Below are 21124 nucleotides of genomic sequence, written 5' to 3'. Positions count from 1 at the left end.
CTCCTAGCACCAGGAGGCAAGCTTACCTGTCTTCTTATCAAAGAAGCCATTGCTCTTTTGGTCAGATTCGGGCTGGGCTCTCTTTCCCTGTGAGCTATTTTGGACGTCTTGATAGAACTCGTTGTTTTTATTTTTCTCTCCTCTATCCCTCTCCTGGTAGGGACCCTGACTGACCTTTTGGGGCTCCCAACCAGATGCCTTTTAAGACACACTAGTGCTGACCCAGAGGTCTGCCTCCTTAGCAAGCTCCTTTGGTCAGTGAGCTTACTATCAACCAGGTGTTGGCAGCTCTGTATAACAGAAATTGAGCATATGCGTTCACAAAATCAGATTGTACACACCAAAAAAGCCTCCTCCTTGGCTCACTCCAGCTTTAATATGGCCAGCTGCAGTCTGAACTCCCTTTTTATTTTTCTATCCTCCAGTCCCTCTGCGGACAGGCAGTGGACAAACACACTGCTCCCCTCCCTGACTAGGGACTCAAATCCTTGGGGGCGAATTGTCCTCCTCCTCTGGGTGTTGCAGCTCAGGATCTGTGTCCAGGTCCTTCTCCTCCTCCTCCTCCTCCTCCTCCTCCATAGCCTCCTCCACTGGCTCTTACAACCTGTGAGCCTCCTCCCTGGTCCCGAGGGTCTTCTGGAGCTCCAGCTTCATGGAGCCCCTATTTGCTGGAAGCCCCTCTCCTTGCAGAATCCTCTGAGCTTGGCTGCAGTGTTTCTCTCCAGGTTGCTGAGCTCATACTCTATACTTGCAGTTATAGTCACAGGCAAGGAGAGTCCGGAAGAATGGGAGTGAATATGAAAAGCGCAAAAATGGCCATCAAGGAGGAATAAAATAATGAAATTGTTCTCATTTATAATGGGATTTTAGTGCTGCACAAAATCGTTGAATGTCACCACACAAACACAAATAGTGGTACCCATCACAGAGCACCAATGTGAGGAATTGGGCTGTTGGTTGGGATGGTGGTGGTGGAGGGGACCATACGCAAGAAACAGCCACAAGCATTGTCTGGGTGAACCACAAAAAGTAACTACATTGACTTGTATTTAACTATCTGATAGATTGGCACAAAAGCAGTCAGAGGCAATGTGTAAAGTATTAATGCAGCACAGACAGTAACAAAATGAAAACACAAAACAAGAAACATTTCACACCCATTTACAACAAGGTAATCAAATCTAATAAATGATTTAACACCAAAACCCCAAGAGTGAAATCAGTAGAACCACAGTTATGAATTCTTAAAGTTTAAAGTGAAAAATAGCACCTAAAGGGGCAACGCACCAACTGCTAGCAGGCACATCTTTCCTGGATTGTGGAGAAATGTTTTTTTAATCAGCTGGCCAAGAACTTATGCATATACTTGGTACACTTCTACTGATTCCAACTGTCTTGCCAAAGATGAGGAGTGAGTTATGCTGTGTCATGGTGGCCCAGACAGTACTTGTTCAGAGAGATACTTTTACTCTCAGAGCAGCCTCAAGTTCTGCTGAAGCTATCACTAAATCTGCTGTCATCATGCATGGGCCAGATTCTACATCTGCCCCTACACTCACTGATCTTGTCAGGCTGGCTCCTGAACTCCTGAACTCCCGGAATTCCACTTCCTAGATATTTCAGAGGACTGCATAGACATACTATCATGCAAGAGCAGTCTCGACAAATAGGACTAATGGGGAAAAACTGAATGTTCTTGGTGTTGTTAACTTATTTTGCACCCAATATTGCAGTTTGTAAGATATGTCTTAAGCCACACATCAGTCAAATTCTATTTGGCTGCTATTTCACTCTTCAGATAACACTAAACCAGCCGTCCCTTTGGTCTAATAGACTCATTAAGGAATTGCTTAAAGGTCTCTTCAGAGTCTTTCCTCCAATAAGACCTTCTCCTAATCCATGGCAATCAAACAGAAGTTTATCCCATTTGACCAGGAACTTTTTTGAACTAGTTCACAAGGCTAAATTAAAATTCCTTTCTTGGAAGAGGGCACTTCTATTGACTCTAACGTCTGCAAGGAAGGCTAGCGTAATTCAATCCTTCATAATAATATAACTCTTTCTTCGATTCAGGAATAACAATACAAACTTCCTCCCGATTTCAGACTCAAACCATATTATTTTATTCTTTAACACTTGTTCTATGAAATTTGAGCATGGTAACCTAGGGAAGGGTGAAGGCTGTACTGTGTGCTGAAGTGTGTATCTTTTCGAACAATGTGTGTAGGCTATTACTGTGACTGTGGTTTTTCTGACTCTGTTTATCATTTCACTGCTCTCTGTGTTTACTGTGGAACTCCCAATTCGACAATGGGGATGATTCATTCATGTGAATCTATGAAAGATGCTAATAGTGGAGAGTGACAGTTATAGTTAACCTTTTCTTTCCAATGGGCTAGGTAATCGGAATCAGTAGGCCCATCTAAACGTGGAGCCTAAAATCTCTGTATGAAACATCAGAGGAAACATGGAGTAAATGGTGTTGAACACCAATTGTAGCATGGTATTCCACAAAAAATGTAATCACTGGCATTTCTCCACCCAAGAAACCTTAGTGTGTTCTGTGACAAAATTCAGTAGTAACTAGTAAATGTCAACATTTATTGAACTGTTAATTGTGTACCAGCGCGTACATGTCTTTTGGGGTGCAGTATTATAAACAGCCTTGCCTAGCACAATAATGCACTTATTAAAATATTAGCATTATAGAGCAAACTCATAATAACATCAACTACCCAGGTTCTCAGTCTGCATAGCTACAAGTCTAAAAGTCTTGCCTGACAGCAGGAGCCTCAGTGTCACTTAAAATAAGCCCCACCTTTGCATGCTTTTGTTTTTAAAATTAATACAGACGAGAAAACAAATCATTTTCAATGTGTATGTAAATGTAAAGAACAGAAAAATGGACAATTGGAGCCTTCGAGCTCAGGGATAGGAAGCTAGTACTGTCATGGTATTATGTGTATTTAACAGTGAGTTGGAAGTTGGGTCATGATATTATTTTTGAGAATTTGAAAATGTAAACAAAAGTACAGCAGCTGCTGGTATTTTGTTCATTTGAGACTACAGGGTAGAGAATGTTGAAAACAGATCAGAGGCAAGAGTGGATAAGATTTTGTTTTTAAGATCTATGGGGGTCATTACAACCTTGGCGGTCTTTTAACAAGACCGCCGAGGGACCGCCGTGCGGAAGACCGCCAGTAGTGGCGGTTTGCCGCTCAGCATATTATGACCGTTGGCTGCCCTCCGTCGTTTTTCCGACGGAGAGCCGCCAGCAGCCATACTTGTGGCCGGCGGGGAAGTGGAGGTTGCTCAACCTCCACCGCCACGGCAACAGAGCACCGCCCAGCCAATCACGCCCTGTGATTCGCTGTGGCAGTGCTCTGTTGGCGGTGTGGTGTCGGCAGAGCTGCCCCCATGGCTCCCGTCCTCTCCCGGCGGATCGACGGAACAGGTAAGTCGATCGTCCGTTAGGGGAGGGGGGCAGGGGGGTGTTGTGTGTTGTGTGCGTGCATGGGGGTGCGCATCTGTGTATGTAGGGGGGTGTGTGAGTGCGTGTATACTTGCGGGGCTGTTGCGTGTTTTGGAAATGAGTGCGTGTATGTCTGTAGGTATGTCTGTATGGATGTGTGCATGAATGTTTGAATGTGGGTGTACGTGTCTGACTGTGTGTGTGGATGTTGGCATGTATGTCGGTGTGTATGTGTGCTGGTGGTGCCTGAGTGCATGTCGGGTGTGTATGTGTAAGGTAATGTCGGGGGTCGGGTGAGGAGGGGGGCCCTGCCACCTTTGGGGGGTGGCAGGGGTGGTGGGGGTGTAGGGGAGGGAGTCGGGGTGGGAGGTGGGGGAGACCCCTATCAGTGCCAGGGAAGGAATTCCCTGGCACTGATAGTGCTTACCGCCATGGATTCCATGGCGGTTCCTACCGCTGGAAATCCATGGTGGTAAGCCGGGTCAAAATACCGGCAGCGGTATTGTGACGGCCGCCGGGCTGGAGACCCAGGTCTCCAGCCCAGTGGTCGTGTCCGCCCTGGCGGGCGGAACGGAGAAGCAGCGGATGACCATGGCGGTAACCACCATGGTCAGAATACACAAAAAAAGCCCGCCAGCCTGTTGGCGGTCTTACCGCCGCTTTAACACCGTCCGCCAGGGTTGTAATGACCCCTATGTCTGTTTTCTCTAATAGACAAATGTCATTGTCATACTAGTCTTTAAGAACGGAATGCAAATGGTTTAGCTAACATGGTTGAAAAGTCATTTTACAACGTGTTCAGCAATAATAATTTGATGAAAAAGTTATTAGTCACTTTCTATAGGCTTCAGGTATCAGTGAATTGTGTCACATCAGTGTGAAGAGCTTGCCATAGGTTGTCCGCACAGAGCGAAAGATCATTAGCATTTTTCACACTCAGGAGTCATGTTTCTGGATCTCACCCTCTTTGACTGTGTGGGCATTCAGGTGGCCTGGGATGTGCTGACAATTCAATAGTTGAGGTTACCTGATGGGCATTACACGATCAGCTGGAAGGTTTTGGGGGGAAGGGAGTGGCAGAGCTGTATAGTCCAGCAGCAGAAAAAAGGTTGTTACTCTTGGGCTTTTTTATGTGAGAACTTTACGAGAAGTTCCTAGTCTGATATGAAGTTAGAGTCTTCTTGTGTTGTCAATTCCTGTCTCGCAGTCTCAAGTGAAAGATGTGTTCCATGTTCCCCATTTTCGCCACTCTCATTGCTTCTTTTTTAGCTCCTGTTTTGCTCCACGCCGGATTCCCTTTTGGATCTTCTTAAGGATGACTTCGCTCAGCTCATTTTCCCTCCATGATGTCAGGGAGTGTTTAGCTACTGGCCTATCTGCTGCTACATTCATCTCCATCAGTGATTAATTTATAAATAAAAACGTGCCGGTGCCCAAAACTCTCCTCTGAAACACGCAGCCTCTGCAATTAAATGTGCGAGCACGGAATACTGAGGCAGCGTAATCCTGAAGCCATCTTGGGCCTCTATAATCCATTTACAGCCACTCCCTGCCCCGTCTGCTGCAGATTTCTGCTTTCTGCATTTGTGACGCTTTTTCGTTTTTCTCTTCCTTCGTCTTTTCCATATGTTCTTTTGCTCGCAGTAAATGCTTGAGGCACAAAAAGTGCCTGCCCCTCAAAAATAAGTGCTGGTGCCGTGTACTGGAAACCACCAGCTCAAATTAAGCACTGATCTCCATATTCTGTTCAGAACTACTGCACAACCAAGGAGGTTTAATACCCCCTGTTTTTTTCCCTACTTTTTGTCTTAATGAGACACATGACACCTTTCACATGTTATCATGTGAAGGGTGGCAATGTGTCTACTGAGTGAAGCCACTCTTTTCTGAGGCAACCTAAAAGGAAACCTTACAGGCCTTTGCCTGGGCCAATCCTTGACAGATTGACTCAACTGATTAGTACGTTCATAATTTTATTTCTTCCAGTTTGCACTGTAAAGAAAAGGCATTTGTTCAGTTTTTGCAATTTTTGGATTGCATTTGATTATGTCAGCAGACCCGTACACTGAAGGTTCTTAAACAAGCTGTATGGTACTCAAAGCTGCCTCAAATCATTTACAACCTACATAAGAAAAACTTGGAATGGGTCTTAATTAAGAGGTGAAATGACTGATGCATTCAAGGTTTCCACTGGTATTTGGCAAGGCTATGTCCTAATCCTACCTTTTTAGGCCGAGCCTAGACAGCACACATGCACTGTCTGAAAGACCTCTTGAATGGAGTATAGAACTTTGTTTCCCCCCTTTGGCTGCCTGCTACTTGCCATAGGCTGAAGGCAGTGTCACTCTTGTTTTGCTGCCTAATAACTGGTTTGACAGCCAATGCGTCACTTCCTGTACTTGACTGAGGAGCACCGCCCAACTATAGTTTAATTACTCCTGGAATGTTTTTCTGTTGTTTGGATGGACTATTTTTCTTTGTTTTCTGCCTCACTTGTTTGTCAGTAAGCACATGAGTTCACGTGCGTGGTTCGTTTTCCACGTTTGCCCTTCACTTGCTCCTTACATTACATAATCAGTAAATACAAGTAGTTGTGTCGTGCATGTGTTTAGTGGCATTATATAGCATGAAATCGACCCAGGAATTAATCCTTAACAGGGGCTCTCCCCACACAGCAGAAGAGCAGATACTACAATATTCACTGCATTCAGAGAAACTCACCCCATAATGCTTTGCAGGCTTTCCTTTTACAACACAATTTTGCACATAACTCAGCCTGTGGTGGTCCTAGCACAATGGGACCACCACCAAAACATTCAGAACGGTGTGCTCTTTCAGCTCTAACTCTAGTTAATGCAAGACCTATTGTATTGCAAATGCCTATTTCATTTGACAATGATTCACCCTTGTACATAGCTCAGGTAGAACAGATTCTCTTTTGGATGACTATCTTTGACTGCTGTTGTACAATTCAATTTCAAGCACTGTTTGTGACCATAGTTAAGTCATGTGTTTGATTCCTATTAGTCTGTGAATGTCTTACCTTTGTGATTTCAAAGTGTGAATGATACTGCTTACCATCTGTTGTGATAATTAATGGTCACATAGTGCTAGTGAAAGGCCAGCCAGGATCAGGTGCTACTTTTGCCAAATGTCGGGCTTTGAGGGAAAGATGGCATAGGTTGACTAAAGCTAAAGAGTGTAACACCACAAAATATAGAGAGAATGTAAGAATAGCAAGTGAAAGTAGAGAAAAGGAACACACAGATCATGTGCCGAGTTTAAGAGTTGGATAGCAAACCTTTCACTTCACAAGCTTTTCAATAAACTGGACCTTACAGATAATGATAATAATGATGATGATGATGGAATGTCTTGTAAATTGCACTGATACCAGACTGGTTTTCTGATAATAGAAGACAGACCGAGAAGAATAATTTATGGCTAGAATAACCATGTTTTTTACTTTTTGCGAAGAAGACAGAAAGATGAAAAGTTCTTAATGTCAGCCAGGAGAGAATTCTGGTGTTTTGCTCCCAAGTGAGAAGAGCAGTGGTCTCCTTGCATGTGTCTTTTGATCCAAGGGACTGTTAGATTATTGCTCTAGGTTGAACGAAGAGGGCCAGTTGGGCAATAGTGAGTGAATTTTGTTCCTCGGGTAGCTTAGTCCAGAATTGTTGACAGCATGGTAGATGAAGCATAAGTCATTGAACATTATTTGCTTGCAAATTGGCAACCTGTGCAGGTTTGCCAGCTGGGGAGTGAGAGACGCATAAGAAAAGCATTTCAGGAGAACCAATGTAGCCAAATGTTGCAGAATTTGAAGATGCTGGAGAAGGCATTGGGGAGCTCTCAAATAAACAGCATTTATATAGTCTAGCCTGGAGAAAATAAGGGTTTGGGTGGCATTCTGAGAAAACGAAAAAAAAATGGTTGACCTGTTTGATTTGACTTTGAAAGGAAAGATTGTTATCTGTGAAAACATCGTAGTGTTTGGCTGATGTAAGGGCAGAGGTGTATTGTCCAAGTGGTGTATGCCACCAAGCCAAAACCTAGATTGAATTGTCCCTATTCACCTCCGCCTTTTCTCTATTTAGTTTGAGACAATTTATTTTGACCCACTTGGAATCCTCCCTCATGCAGTTTCTAAAGTTACGTTGTGTTCGAGCAAAATTACCAGATATCGTGACAGAATTTGCATGTCATCGGTGTAGGAGATGATGGCCCTGCTAAGAACTGGGATAAGTGGTACAAAAATAGAATTATAAATACTGAAAAGGGTGTGGCTCAATGAGGAGCCTTGAGTAACACAGTATTTGACGGAAGTTATATTTGACATAGAATGGTGAACGGAGACAACCTGTTAGTGATAAAAAAGAAACAAATGAAACCACTTTATGGCCTGTTTACGTATACTGATTTCCAAAAGACGAATAATCGAGATGAAATGCGATACCTTATTGAATTCCACAAGCCAGTCTAGAAGGACCAAGGTAGTTGATCCGCCTTGTCCTGCACTGTGCGCCCTGCCGACTCGGGTACAGTATTGTGCACACAATCAGCCCCTGGGCAGCTTTTTGCACACGGTCAACCTAGATCCGTTACTATACACACTGGTGTAGGGTCTTTTAGAGCAGACGGTCAGTCCTTGCACAGTACTGTGCTCTGTCAGCTATCATAGATCCTACTGTATCTATCATGCCTCTAACAATATTGCTTGCACAACAGTGCAGATCTGTACACTTTTAGGGGCATATTCAAGAGCCCCTAGCACCATTTCAACGCCACGTTAGCATTGGATTTTTTACGGTAATGTGGCGTAAAAAGGCCAAAAATTTACAAAGAGGCGCAATGCATGCATCGCACCACTTTGTTACCCTTCTGCGCTACATTATGCCTGCGCCAGGCATAATGTATGCAAAGAAGGCATTCCCGCATTAGGAGGGCCAAAAAAATGGTGCAAGAAAATCTGAGAGATTTCCTTGCGCCATTTTTCTTGCCACTTTTAATGCCTGCTCAGAGCAGGCATTAAAAGGAGGCCTCCATTGTTTACAGTGGGCCTCTGGGTGCTTTGTAGGATTAGCGTCAGAATTTTTTAGGCTAATCCTGCAAAGTGTCAAAAATTCTGATGCTAGTCCACTAACTACTGTCATGGTGCGCCCTATTTTAAATAAGGGGGCCACTAAGGGGTGCAAGAAAAGTGGTGCTGCACTGTCTGCAGCTCCACTTTTCTTAAATATGCCCCTTAGTCCTCTCACAACATATTTTCATTGTTGCACAGCGCACTGTACTTATTTTGTAGTTTCAATGATTGCACTGGAAGACTGAAATACAAATATTCCAGTGTCCGCAATATAATATGCTTATTATTACTACTGGCATATGCTTGAAGTGTCAATGTGCTAAAACAAATGGATTAACTAGTACCACGACTCTATGATGTGCATTTTATCAACTTTAAAAAGGTTGATAAACCGAACCTAGAATGTGAATGTGTCACTGCAGGCTTAACACAGCATATCCTACGGCTGTACCGCTGAAAATACAGAACCCACAATAAGACAGTCCTCCCACATCTATGCCACTATATGTCATTCACTTACAACCCCGCCCATTCCTACCCTCAGCCTATCCACACTCCCTTTCTTTAGGCCTGTGCCATTTGCCAGAATTCACCCATTTGGAGATTGGCTATCGCCTTCCTCCCACTGGGTCCCTATATCCCACAAAATGGCGAGAAGAACGTAATCCGAAGAGGCCACACAAGGAGAGTAAATGCCCTAATAATTCATCCTAATGGAAGATTCCTTCGGAGAGGGAGAAGACAGTAGCAGCTGCAGGTACTCTTTACACCAAGCGTGCCTCTGAATACACTTAATAGACTGTGGCCAAGGAGCTGCAATCTAACCAGGACTCAAATCACGCCATGGAAACAGAACACCAACTGCTCAAAGTTACCCTGCAAACTATAAACAACCTGCTGCTGCCCAAACATGAATAAATAGATGGTAATGGCAATGGGCGCATAACAAAATCTGAACTACGTCATTTTACCTATATATGGTTTAGAGAGCTTAAAACAATGCTTAAGTAAGATTACAGAAAGATTTGCACTCTCACACCACATTCACTATGCCTTAGAACCTGCCGTAGCGGCTCTACCGGCTATTAAAGGCCCGCTCCCGCATTTAACAAGGGAAAGGGCCTTTAATAGCCGGTAGAGCCCACTACGGCGGGTTCTAAGGCTATTAGAACATTCTGCCACTCAGGGCAGAATGTTCTATTAAGAAAAACAAATTGCTCACGGAGCCCGAGGGGATTAAAATCCCCTCGGGCTCCGTGAGGCTTTGTTCACAGCTCTTGCTGTGAACAAAGCGAACATTGGAATGTTGGCGCTGCGGGCTTTTACCGGACAGTAAAAGCCCGCAGCACTCCATTGTTTTCAATGGAGCTGCCAACTTTCCAATGTTCTAATAAAAGTTTAATTCGTTTTTTTGGACGTGGATGCCCTCAGTTCTGGGTTTTATGTTACATCTGTCAGCCCTAGGGTGTCTTCCCCACACATTTTTGCCTTCCTCCTCAATTTTCTTTCTGGTGGCATTTTTGCTAGACTCTGTACACTTTACAACTGCTAACCAGTGCTAAAGTGCATGTGCCACATGGTAATATTGGCTTATCCCCAATAAAGTAGTACTACATATCCCAAGGCCTGTAAATTAAATTCTACTAGTTGGCCTTCAGCGCCGATTGTGCCACCCACTTAAGTAGCCCTTTAAAGATGTGTCCGGACTGCCATTGCAGAGCCTATGTGTGAAGTCTTAAATTGGCATTTTAACCAGGCAAAATAAACCTGTTAACTCTAGCTGGTGCCCAGGCGGTGTGCCAGACCCAAGGTGCACAACAGACAGGCCCATATGCAATCTTAATCCAATTCAATCAATTTTTAACCAACTTAATCCACTTTTTATAATCTTCAGAACTTTATTAGAAACATGGGGATTTCAATATCACACGTTCATTCAAAATGCCATTCCTAGCTTGTTACTGCAGTCTATAATGTTTTTGAGATTTATCATTAAAAAAACATATTATCATCAACCCAATGCATTTTGGGATGAACCGTACGTCAGGGATAACTGTGATATAAAAAATATAAAAAATGGTCATGTCAGAGACAACATTTCTTCCTACATTAGGGGGACTAGGAAAATTGACCAGTCCAGTGCACAGTCTCCCAACAATTAAATACAAAACAAATAGGTACACTGTTCCGAGATAAGGGGAATCAACTGTGCCCTGGTACGAAACACAGGTCAACTAGGCATTTCTATAAATAGAAGCAGGAACCCTCACACACCCCAATGTTTGTCATACTTCATCATTGGGACTGATCCTCGACAGGCGAGTGCTGCGATGCTCGACAGGTCCCTCAAGGGGCACTTTGTCAGAGATCTTTCAATGAGTGCCGTTGTTGGTCATAGGAACAGACTCAAACCTACGTGTGAAGAAAGTGAAGTACTGGAGATAGTGTGTCAAAATTGACTCTAGGCCCTAAACATATGTGTTTATTATCCCTATAGGGTCTAGGTCAGGGTTAAAAACAAAAGGAGTGACCAATGAAATAATGTTCCCTCACTCAAAAACAAGAAAGAGATGGGGAAAAGAAAAATAATGCTTTAGCCCTCAGTAATGGTCGACATGTTTCATGCCTATGTTGTCACCTAAGGATCAGTTGGTGTTTTTTCAGGACCAAAAAACAAACAAAAAATCCTAGACCTCACTTGAGAAACCTTAAGTGTGTAGAAATATTGAAAGAAAGACTTACATAAAAGCCTAGAAGCCCTACCTTTAGGTTGACCTGAGAAAAGAGAAAGAAAACAAGATGGTATACTATAAGAAATCAATATCTAGTGTAATAAATGAAATCAATAAGAAACACCAGCAGGCAATAAGTTAGCAATCAATAGTAATTAGTATCTGTCAATTTCAATACTACATGCATGACATGAAGCTATAAAATATTAACACAGACCCTCATCCAAACCAATCAAAGAGCACGATAATCTAAATTCTAAACAGAGCATACATTAAGAACCACCACTAAGTGACATACTCCAGACCAGCCCAAGAAAAAGTAACGCATGTGACTGATACCGAATAGTTCTACTGAATGTAACCCATGCGTGTCAGTTTGGTTTAGAAAGTCATGTTTTGTGGAAAAAAAATGCGGTAGAGAAAAGCACATTCCCATATGTGTACAAATAGTTAATTCATGTTTTATTATAGCCTTAGAACCTGCCGTAGCGGGCTCTACCGGCTATTAAAGGCCCGCTCCCGTGTTAAATGCCCGAGCCGAAGGCGAGGGCATTTAACAATGGAAAGGGCCTTTAATAGCTGGTAGAGCCCGCTACGGCGGGTTCTAAGGCTATTAGAACATTCTGCCACTCAGGGCAGAATGTTCTATTAAATAAAATTAATTGCTCACGGAGCCCGAGGGGATTAAAATCCCCTCGGGCTCCGTGAGGCTTTGTTCACAGCTGTTGCTGTGAACAAAGCGAACATTGGAATGTTGGCGCTGCAAGCTTTTACCGGCCAGTAAAAGCCTGCAGCACTCCATTATTTTCAATGTAGCTGCCAACGTTCCAATGTTCTAATAATTATGTATTAAAAATCCACTATCACATATGAGAATCAATGCGCCAACTCCATGTCAAACGTGAAGTGCAAAGCTCACCCAACCAATGGATCAAACAATTCTTTGAAGAAGTGCAACAATTAGACTGCGGCAGTGAATACAAAAATGTTTGGGTCAATAACTCAAAATAAATGTGCTCAATCTACCTCCAACAAACAGATTGACGGGAAACGTTGGCCCGTCGGTAAATCTTCCATGAACAACAAGAGGTGTTCCGGTTGTCATTTGAACACTTGTAGAGGTTAATGTATGCAATGTGACCAGCTAGTGTTAATGTTTTGTATACATATATGTCACCCCTAAAGCAGGGTGCAATATATCTAAAACGGTGGACATGTGCTTTTATGTTTTACATGTCCTAGTCGTGAAAATCTCTTAAATTCATTTTTTCACTACAGCAAGGCCTATTTCTCCCATTTGATAACATTGGAGTTGACTTATTACATTTTATTTTATGAGATAGAAAAATGTTGGACCTGCTCTTTTTGCAGAGTTATCTCTGAACTTTTTGCCTTCTTCCTCCTATATTTTTCTGACTTGTTTTGGTTGGCTTTAGGACTCTGGGCCAACCAGTGCTAAAATGCAAGTGCTCTCTGTCTAAATTGTATTGGTGATTGGTTTATCCATGATTGGCATATCTGATTTACTAGTAAGTCCCTAGTATAGTGCTCCATGTGTGACCAAGGCCTGTAAAGCAATTGCTACTGGTGGGCCTGCAGCACTGATTGTGCCACCCACGAGTAGCCCTTTAAACATGTCTCAGACATGCCATTGCAGTGTCTGTGTGGACAGTTTTAAACTGCCATTTTGACCTGGCAAGAGCGCCGCTTGCCAGGGCCAAACCTCCACTTTTACTACACATAAGTACCCCTAAGGTAGGCCCAAGGACGCCCTATGGGCAGGGTGCAGTATATTTAAAAGGTAGGACATATACGGGTGTGTTTTACATGTCCTGGTAGAGAAATATTGCTAAATTAGTTTTTCACTATTGCAAGGACGATCTCTCCCATAGACTAATATGGGAATTGCCTTGAAATATCTTTTAAGTGTAATTCCTATTGGGAGCAGATAGAGATCTGGAGTTTGGGGGTCTCTTAACTCACAATTTAAAGATACATCTTTTGGTGAAGTTGGTTATTAATTGTAAGTTTGAAAATGCCACTTTCAGAAAGTGGGCTTTTTCTTGGTTAACCATTCAGTGCCTCTTCCTGTCTGTGGAATACACGTCTGGGTCAGGATGGCTGTTTGTGAATTCACTCTTGACAGTCACACAAAGGGAGTTGAGGTGTGCCCTGCATATCCTGATATGTCTTCCTGAGCTACAGCGGTGGGAGGAGCTGACACTTGCACCTGAATAGGGCTGTGTCTGTCCTTATACAAAGCAGTCTCCAACCCCCTGCAGTGTGTCTGGGTCCAGGGCAGAAAAGGAAGGGACTTGTGCAATACAAAGACTTCTCTTTGAAGTTTGCCTGCTTTAAAGACAGAAATGGGTAAAATTACTGGACCCCTGACCCCACAAAGTTAGAACACTTCTGGACTGAGGACATTTTGCCAGGAACAAGAACCGGATGCTATAGGAGGGAGTGCCACTCTGCCTGTTGCTTTGCTGTGCTGGCCTGCTGCTTGCTGCTTCTGTCCTGGGAGATAAAAGACTGGCCTTTGCTTTCTTCATCCTGCTTTCCAAGGTTCTTCAAGGGCTTGGACTGACTTAATATGCCAGCAACTGAGCTCTCTTGCTGAGAGTTCTGACTGGACCAAGTGGTGCCAAATCCAGTTCCTGGGCCATTGGTCGTCAGTTCTGATTCAACTAAGAAGGAACCAAGCACATCGACTCTAGAGCGACTTTGCAACTGGTGCCTCTCTCTAACTGCTGCAGGCACCTGAGCCATGGTACCCACTGAGTTCAACAAACGTGACCTGCAACACAGGCTTGATGCCACTGCAGCACCTCCGAAGTCTCACCACAGCATGACTCCTGAGTGATGTGTCACCTACGTCCTTGACACCCGACTCCGACTCCATCCCAGCAACTGTGGCCCCGTGGTGTGATCGCAACACTGCATAGTCGACGCTCGCATCTTGACTTGCTGGATTCATGAATTCCGCCTTGTTGTAAGGATCCAATGCCTTGTCATCAATGCCACATCACCTCCCCTGCAACTGTAAAGAACCAACACCTCACCTCCCCTTCCTAGCAGTAAGGAACTAATGCCCTGGTATAGTAAGGAACTGAAGGATCACCGGCTCCAGTGACATCACGCCTCCCTGAATCCGTGCAATGTCTTTGATTCCTCATTGTTTTCCAAGGTACTGTACCTGGCTTCCATGCGACTGCGCGACAGGCCCACACTCCCTCGGAAGTGTCATCGGACTGTTGGAAAAGGCTCCGTCATGACTCTGTGATAGCCCCTGTTGAAGGTATTGTGTTTCTAAGCACTATACTAAGATTTAATCTTTCAAAATGCATATCTTTACTTGTGTATATTGGATTTTTGTTGTTTTGGTCTTGTTTCACTCAGATAAATATTGGCTATTTTCAGGAGCTGGTGTAGAGTACTTTTGTGGTATTTTCACTGTGTTACTGTGTGTGTGTGTTTACAAATATTTTACACATTGCCTATGAAATAAGCCAGACTGACCGTGCCAAGCTACCAAGGGGGTGACCGGGGTTATCTTAGCTGTTTGACTCCCTTACTCTGACTAGAGTGAGGGTCTCTACTAGGGCAGGTTGCAACCACTGCCAACTATAGATACCATTTCTGATTCATGTTTTGTATCTCTGAAATCCTAATTTAAAATCCTAACTTATGGTGAAGTCAGATTTTAAATTACAGTTCTGAAAATGCCTCTTTTAGAAAGTTGAAATGTTTTTGCATTCGACATTTGGTACCTGCAGCCTGTCTCTCATCATATGACTGGGTGTAGGTGGGCTTAGACACACACAGTGGAAGCTTGGGTGTAACTGGATGGACCATCACTGGCAGGGTGGGAAGGAGGAGCAGGGCCCAGCCTCACTTACACCTGAATAGGCTATGCCCTGTCTCCACACAAAGGGCCTAACAATCTAGCATTGTCACTTCAGCCACCTTAGAGCCAAGGAAGGGTAGGTAGGTAATTCCATGTACTGCAAAACCACTGTCTGGAAGGTTCTCCCACCTTCCAGAACCAGGGCACCAGTGTATAAAAGAAAACATGCAGGCACTAACTCTTCAGTACAATTCTGGGCCTATGTATACTCTGCCAGGAAGAAGGGCTGATGTGCTGACACATGGACTGTCACTCTGCTGAACTGTGCCCTTTTGCCTGGGGAAGAAGAACTGGACCTGCAACTCAAAGTGACTCAAAGGGCTAGTCTGTTGGCCTCCCAATCTTAGTCTTAGGGACATAACAGACTCCCCAATAGCTCCTAGACCATTCTTCATTGAGTTCCTGTCACCCAAGTGGTTCCTTTCTGGTCAAGGAAACTTGGTGTGGCTCTCGTACTCCTGAAATCAAGGTTTTGGGCTCCTTGTGACCGCGAACGGGCTGTTTGCACCAGAACCATGTCTCTCTCATGCCAGCCCGATTCCTTGCACAGCAAACATTGATCCCTGCAGAGTACAGCCAAAGTGAAGCTCGACCCTTCATGTCTGCGACGCCCTGCCTGCTCTTCATGCCACACCGACCACCACCAGCATGGCTCTCCCTGCTCCCTGTGACCCACTCCAATGCAAATGGGACCCTTAGTAAAAAAGCTTGAGAAGGTAAAACTTCAGCAGGACTAATTTGGGACTGTATCTGATGTATGCTCCATTGCTGCCAGCTCGAACGTTTGACTTTCATCCAGTCCAGCACGACCAGATAGCAGCACTTGGTGCTTTTTTTCTAGGCACTATTTTACAGTTTATTCTTTGAAAATTCATAACTCCCGTTCTACTAATTGGATTTTTGTAGTTTTGGTCTTGTTGTGTATATTAAGTTGAGCTTTAGTTTTCTAGCCTGGTGTAGGACCTTTCTGTCTGGTGTTTTCACTGTTTTACTGCTTCAAGTGTTACACAAATACTTTCCACATTGGCTCATAACTAAATCCGACTGCTCTGTGCCAAGCTACCGAGGGTTGAGCACAGGTTAATTTGAGGTTTCCTTATACCTTACCCTGACCAGGGTTGTGGATGCTGCTTGACCAGGGCTCACATCCCAGTCAACCAATAACCCAATTTCTAACATTGGAGTTGTTGGAAAGGTTTGTAGTTCTCAAGAGAGAGAGGTCTCAGATAAATAGGCTAGACATAATAGTCCTGGCATGTTCAGACTGGGGTGACTCGGGGTGGGCAGGCCCTAAATGGCCCAAACACCTGCACTGGCACTGAGGAGTTGCCTGAGACCGACAAGCCACCAGCTTTAAGATGGATCTCATTGCAAACTTTAAACGCATCACATAGAATTTTAGGGGGTGTATCAGCACCACTAGTGGTTACAAAGTCCTATCCTATATTAGGAGAAGAATGTCCCAAATAGCTTGCTTATAAGAAACACCCCAAACACATAAGTAATAGCTATCACTGCCAAAGTGATCGCTGTGGCATCTGCTCTACAGCAGTTATTCACCATGCGCCAGGGGCATTTTATTCTGGATCCACTGGGTGCGCCATTTCAGATGGTATGTTATATTATTTTGATTTGTATAGCACACTAATCACCAGAGAGGGTGTCCAGGCACATGGGAAGGTTGTAGGTTTGTGGTCCCCAAGGTGCCTAAACAAAGAACCAGGTCTTCAGCTTTTTGAGGAACTCAAGAAATGAGGAGGAGGCTCAGATGTGCTGAGAGAGGTTGTTCCATGTCTTGGGTGTGATGTAGCAGAATGAGCGACATCCAGTTTTGCATTTGCGTAAGCAGGGAATGTGTGTGAGTGAGAGTGAGGCAGAGCGTAGATGTCTGGTGGGTTGCTTAAAGTGTATGTGGCTGATCAGGTATTCTGGTCCATTTTTGTGTAAGTCTTTGTATGTGTGCATGAGAAGTTTGAATTGGCTTGTGAATGGCGAGCCAGTGAAGTTTCCTGACCTGTGGTATGACATGGGTGCAGCATGAGTGGTCAAGCATGAATCTTGTGCAGTGTTTTGGATGGTCTGGAGTCTGTGTAGGAGTTGTTTGGCTGTTCCAGTGTAGAGTGTTTCTATAGTCCAGCCTGCTGGTGATGAATGCTTTGGCAGCAGTCTGTCTTGTGTTCTGAGGCAACCATTTGAAGATTTTTTGCAGCATGCATAGGATGTAGAAACAGGAGGTCCACACTCCGTTGACTTGAGGTCTGTGATATGGAAGTGGATGATGGAGTGGTCAGCCTGTGTGAGTGTTGTGGTGAATTTTATGGGATGCTGTTGTTTGTGGTGAAGATGGGGTCCAGTGTGTGTCCTGTGGTGTGTGTTGGTTCTGGGACGAGCTGGGTTAGTCTGATGTTGCTCAAGCTGTCGAGGAGTACTGTAGAGCAGGGGTAATTTTGCTTTCCAGGTTAAAGTTGTGGTCATCGAGCAGAATGTAGGCTCTGGAATCAACGGTGAATGGAGCGACAAAGTTGATGATGAGGTTGGTAAAGATGTCTCAAGGTATGGGCTGTCAGTGGGTGAGGGTTCTGTTCAGGGTGAAGTTTTCTGGGATTTGCAGTGGAGGTGTTCAATGAGTGGGGTGGGGTTCTCTTTGATGTTGTGCATTTTTTGGGGATTCCTTGTAGGCGATAGCGAGTCCTCCTCCTGGCTTGTGAAGGGGGTCCTGTTGAGCAATCTTGAAGCCCACTGGTTTTGCTGTGACGATGGTGGGAGACAATTAGGGGTTGGGCCAGGCCTTTGTGACAAAGAGAATGTCAGGTGCGTTGCTACTTAGCAGGTCCCATATTATGGTTTTGTGTTTGCTGAGTGATTGTGTGTTGGGAAGTATGCATGCGAGTGAGTGTTGATGTGTGGGTTTGCTGTGGCGTGTGGTGTAGGGTGTGGGTGAAGGCATTGTTGGGGCTTGTGTGGTGTGTGTATTGGAGGGGGTGTTAAGGGCATTATTAGTATTTGCGTGGGGGGTGTGGGTGTGTGGCTTCTGGAGAAGCAGAAGTGGGTACAGGTAAAAGCCCCTACCGTGGTGTGAGGGGCACCAGGGCAGCAGTTGGGGCAATGGTGTCTGAGGGTCAAGCGACTTAAGAAGTGTGTGGAGTCTCGCTGGGTGGTGATCGGACCAAGGTTCCTGGCCCTGGGTGTGGGTCAGGCGAGGACAGGCTTGCCTGTGATGCACCAGTGGCGCACACATTGCATGCATCAACAGCGTGTCTTTGTTGCAGCTGCCATTAGTTAGGTCTGAAGAGAGGGGAGGTGTACCCCCGGTGGGATGATGGGAGGCCCAGTGATGTCACTTTCTGTGTGGATGGGTGATAGGAAATGTCACTTCCTGTCCAGATGTATGATGGGAAATTCAGCGATGTGACTTATTGTGTCGGTTGCAGACAGGAGATTTAGTGATGTAACATCCTTTGCTGATCAGTGAACAGAAATTTAGGGCCTCATTATGAACATGGCGGTCCACACCGCCATGCCGGTGGAAATTACCACCACCAGCATGGCGGTCTGGACCGTCATAAAATAAACAAGGGAAGACTGCCACAGACGGCCCTCCGCCACGCCAGGCTTCCACCGACAGGCAGCCTGACGATGGCAGATTTCTCTATCAGACAGGGCAGCGCTGCAAGCAGCGCCCCCTCCGGATAGAGAACCCTTGTTCCTCCTGCCTTTCCCTGGCGGAAGGGGTGCTCTGGGGCCCCGTGCACAGCCCATAATGCAGGTCACTGCCTGATTTACAGGCAGTGATATGCACGATGGGTGCTGCTGCACCCGCCGCACTGCAGCATTGATGATGGCTCCATGTGAAGCCATCGGCAATGTCCTGGCCCAGTGGAATATATATTATAAGGCCGGTTGGGTCTTCTAGGGGCTAGCGGTCTAAATTTAGACCACCAGCATGATCCCAGCGGGGAATCCCACTGTGTTCATAATGAGCCCCATAGTCCTCTTGCTTAGCTTCCTCTTTAAAATACAGTTTTGGTGGGAAAACCAATAATGTCACTTTCTGTCAAGATGTATGATGGGGAATTAAGTGATGTCACTTCCTATGTAGGTGGATGATCGGAGACCCATTGATGTCACTTCTTGCGCTGATGGGTCATGGGCGAGGACCACTTCCATAACAGACAGGGTGGGATGATACATTATAAACAGAGAGGGAGACTAAATGAGATGTACATGGCTGTGGTTACCATATGCACCCCCAACTATAATCCTGAAATATTCCTGAGTGAGGTGTCAAAACTCTAGGCGAGCTGAAACATTATCCTATGATAATAAGGGATGACATTAACTGCATGACAGACACTGATTTAGACAGGCTGCACCCGCAGTACACTCCTTGTTGACAGCAAAAACAGCCTGATTGTATCACAACTGGTTGTCACGACTATTGATTAGTTGACTCCTGGAGAACAGTACATTGATATGACACAGATTTCTCCTTCTGTTCCCCAGTGCACAACCTATATATCAGGTTTGCTAAATGGGTTTAACTGCACAGTTGCAAATTATGGTAATACAAGGAGAGCACTTGTGTAGGGCAGTATTTGATTGCTGATGCCTTATAATGGATATACAATGGTGAAGGCTGATGGCAGCAGTCGTCACATGGAAACTGCATATCAAAGTGCGAGACAAACCAGGTGTTTTGAAAAGTCATAATCAAAGACATGCAGAATGACTTTAATTACAACAATAGCACCATGCTTTCCATCCAGATTGAATGGGAATCCTTTAAACTAGTTATCAGAGAGTATTGTATTTAGAACAATAGTGGAGCAAGCTAACACTGGCCTGGGAAATAGACGAGCACGAAAGCAGATTAAGGTACATTGAGAAACACAGACATGCTAATCTGACACTGCAGACTAAATTGATGGAAGAAAGTGAGAAATAGGCACAGGCTGTGGAAAAACTGAGATGACTCTACTCATTGGCAGGCATTACTAAGACATAAATTGAAGGTGACAAAGCAGGGCCACTGCTGACCTGGTTGTTAAACCCAGGGATCATGGCGACCCTATCAGAATCTATGAAAAGAGGACAGACCCATAGTCCACTCCAGAAACAGACATGAACACTGTGTTTGTGAAAGCTGATCAACAATTGCATAATTACATAGGTGCTTTTTGAGGTGTCAGGTGAGTTAGCGGAAGAGCTAATAGAGGGAGAAATAACATAACATGCGGTAAAGGACATGGTGTTAGGGAAATCTCTAGGAACAGACAGCCTGCCAGAGGAATGTTATAGTACTTATGGGAAACAACTGGAACCAATTATTGATGAAGTGTATAATATTACATTTTAAGATGCAATCCAACCTCTTCCCAACAACACAGAATGGTATAATTGTATAGATGCCTAACCTGCGAGTAGATGCAAGGTAGAGTACAGCTTATAAGCCGGGTATTAATTAAGATATTGGCTAATAGAATACTGGCTCTTATGGCATCGATGATCCATCCACATCATTGCAGATTAATTCCAGGTCACAAAACAGCCAAGAATGTAAGACATTTGCCCCCCATAGTGTTATAGCTATTGTTATAGTTGCCAAAAATAAAAGCACAGTAATGCACGTGGAATCCAAGAGGGTATAAATGAATCCAGATATGACCAGGGCATGGGGTATAATAGTGCCAGCCTTCAAAGGGGGTGCATTGAAGATGACCAACCAGAACAGTAAAATACATAGACTAACCAGACACTCATGACAGATGTCACATAGGCATTCACTCAGTAGGGTTCCTGCCCAAGGCACCTTGGAGAGTCAGGGGTGAATAACGGACCCATATAGAACTTTGGTCCTTTCTCCTTATCTACTCTTCCTAATGGTTCCTGCCCTCTCCTTGTTCCTACCACATTTTTCCCTTGCTTTGCTA

The 21124-nt window shown here is 44.6% G+C and overlaps 1 protein-coding gene across 3 annotated transcripts in view; it reads left to right on the top strand.

Annotated features, from left to right (window-relative positions):
• LOC138258704 (solute carrier family 22 member 6-like) overlaps positions 1-21124 on the top strand; it is a 70998-nt gene that overhangs the window by 32780 nt on the left and 17094 nt on the right. Inside the window, exons 6-7 of one of the 3 annotated variants that reach the window (XM_069205996.1) lie at positions 6473-6481; positions 13434-13452. The exons of the other annotated variants lie outside the window; for them this stretch is intronic. Of the exons in view, the coding sequence (XP_069062097.1) occupies positions 6473-6481; positions 13434-13452 (28 nt within the window). The remainder of the gene's footprint in view (positions 1-6472; positions 6482-13433; positions 13453-21124) is intronic. 3 annotated transcript variants of the gene reach the window in all.

The sequence above is a fragment of the Pleurodeles waltl genome, chromosome 9 (assembly GCF_031143425.1).
Source record: "Pleurodeles waltl isolate 20211129_DDA chromosome 9, aPleWal1.hap1.20221129, whole genome shotgun sequence".
NCBI classification, from domain to species: domain Eukaryota; kingdom Metazoa; phylum Chordata; class Amphibia; order Caudata; family Salamandridae; genus Pleurodeles; species Pleurodeles waltl.
The sequence above is the reverse complement of the archived record's forward strand: the minus strand, read 5'-3'. Positions and strand labels throughout refer to the sequence as shown.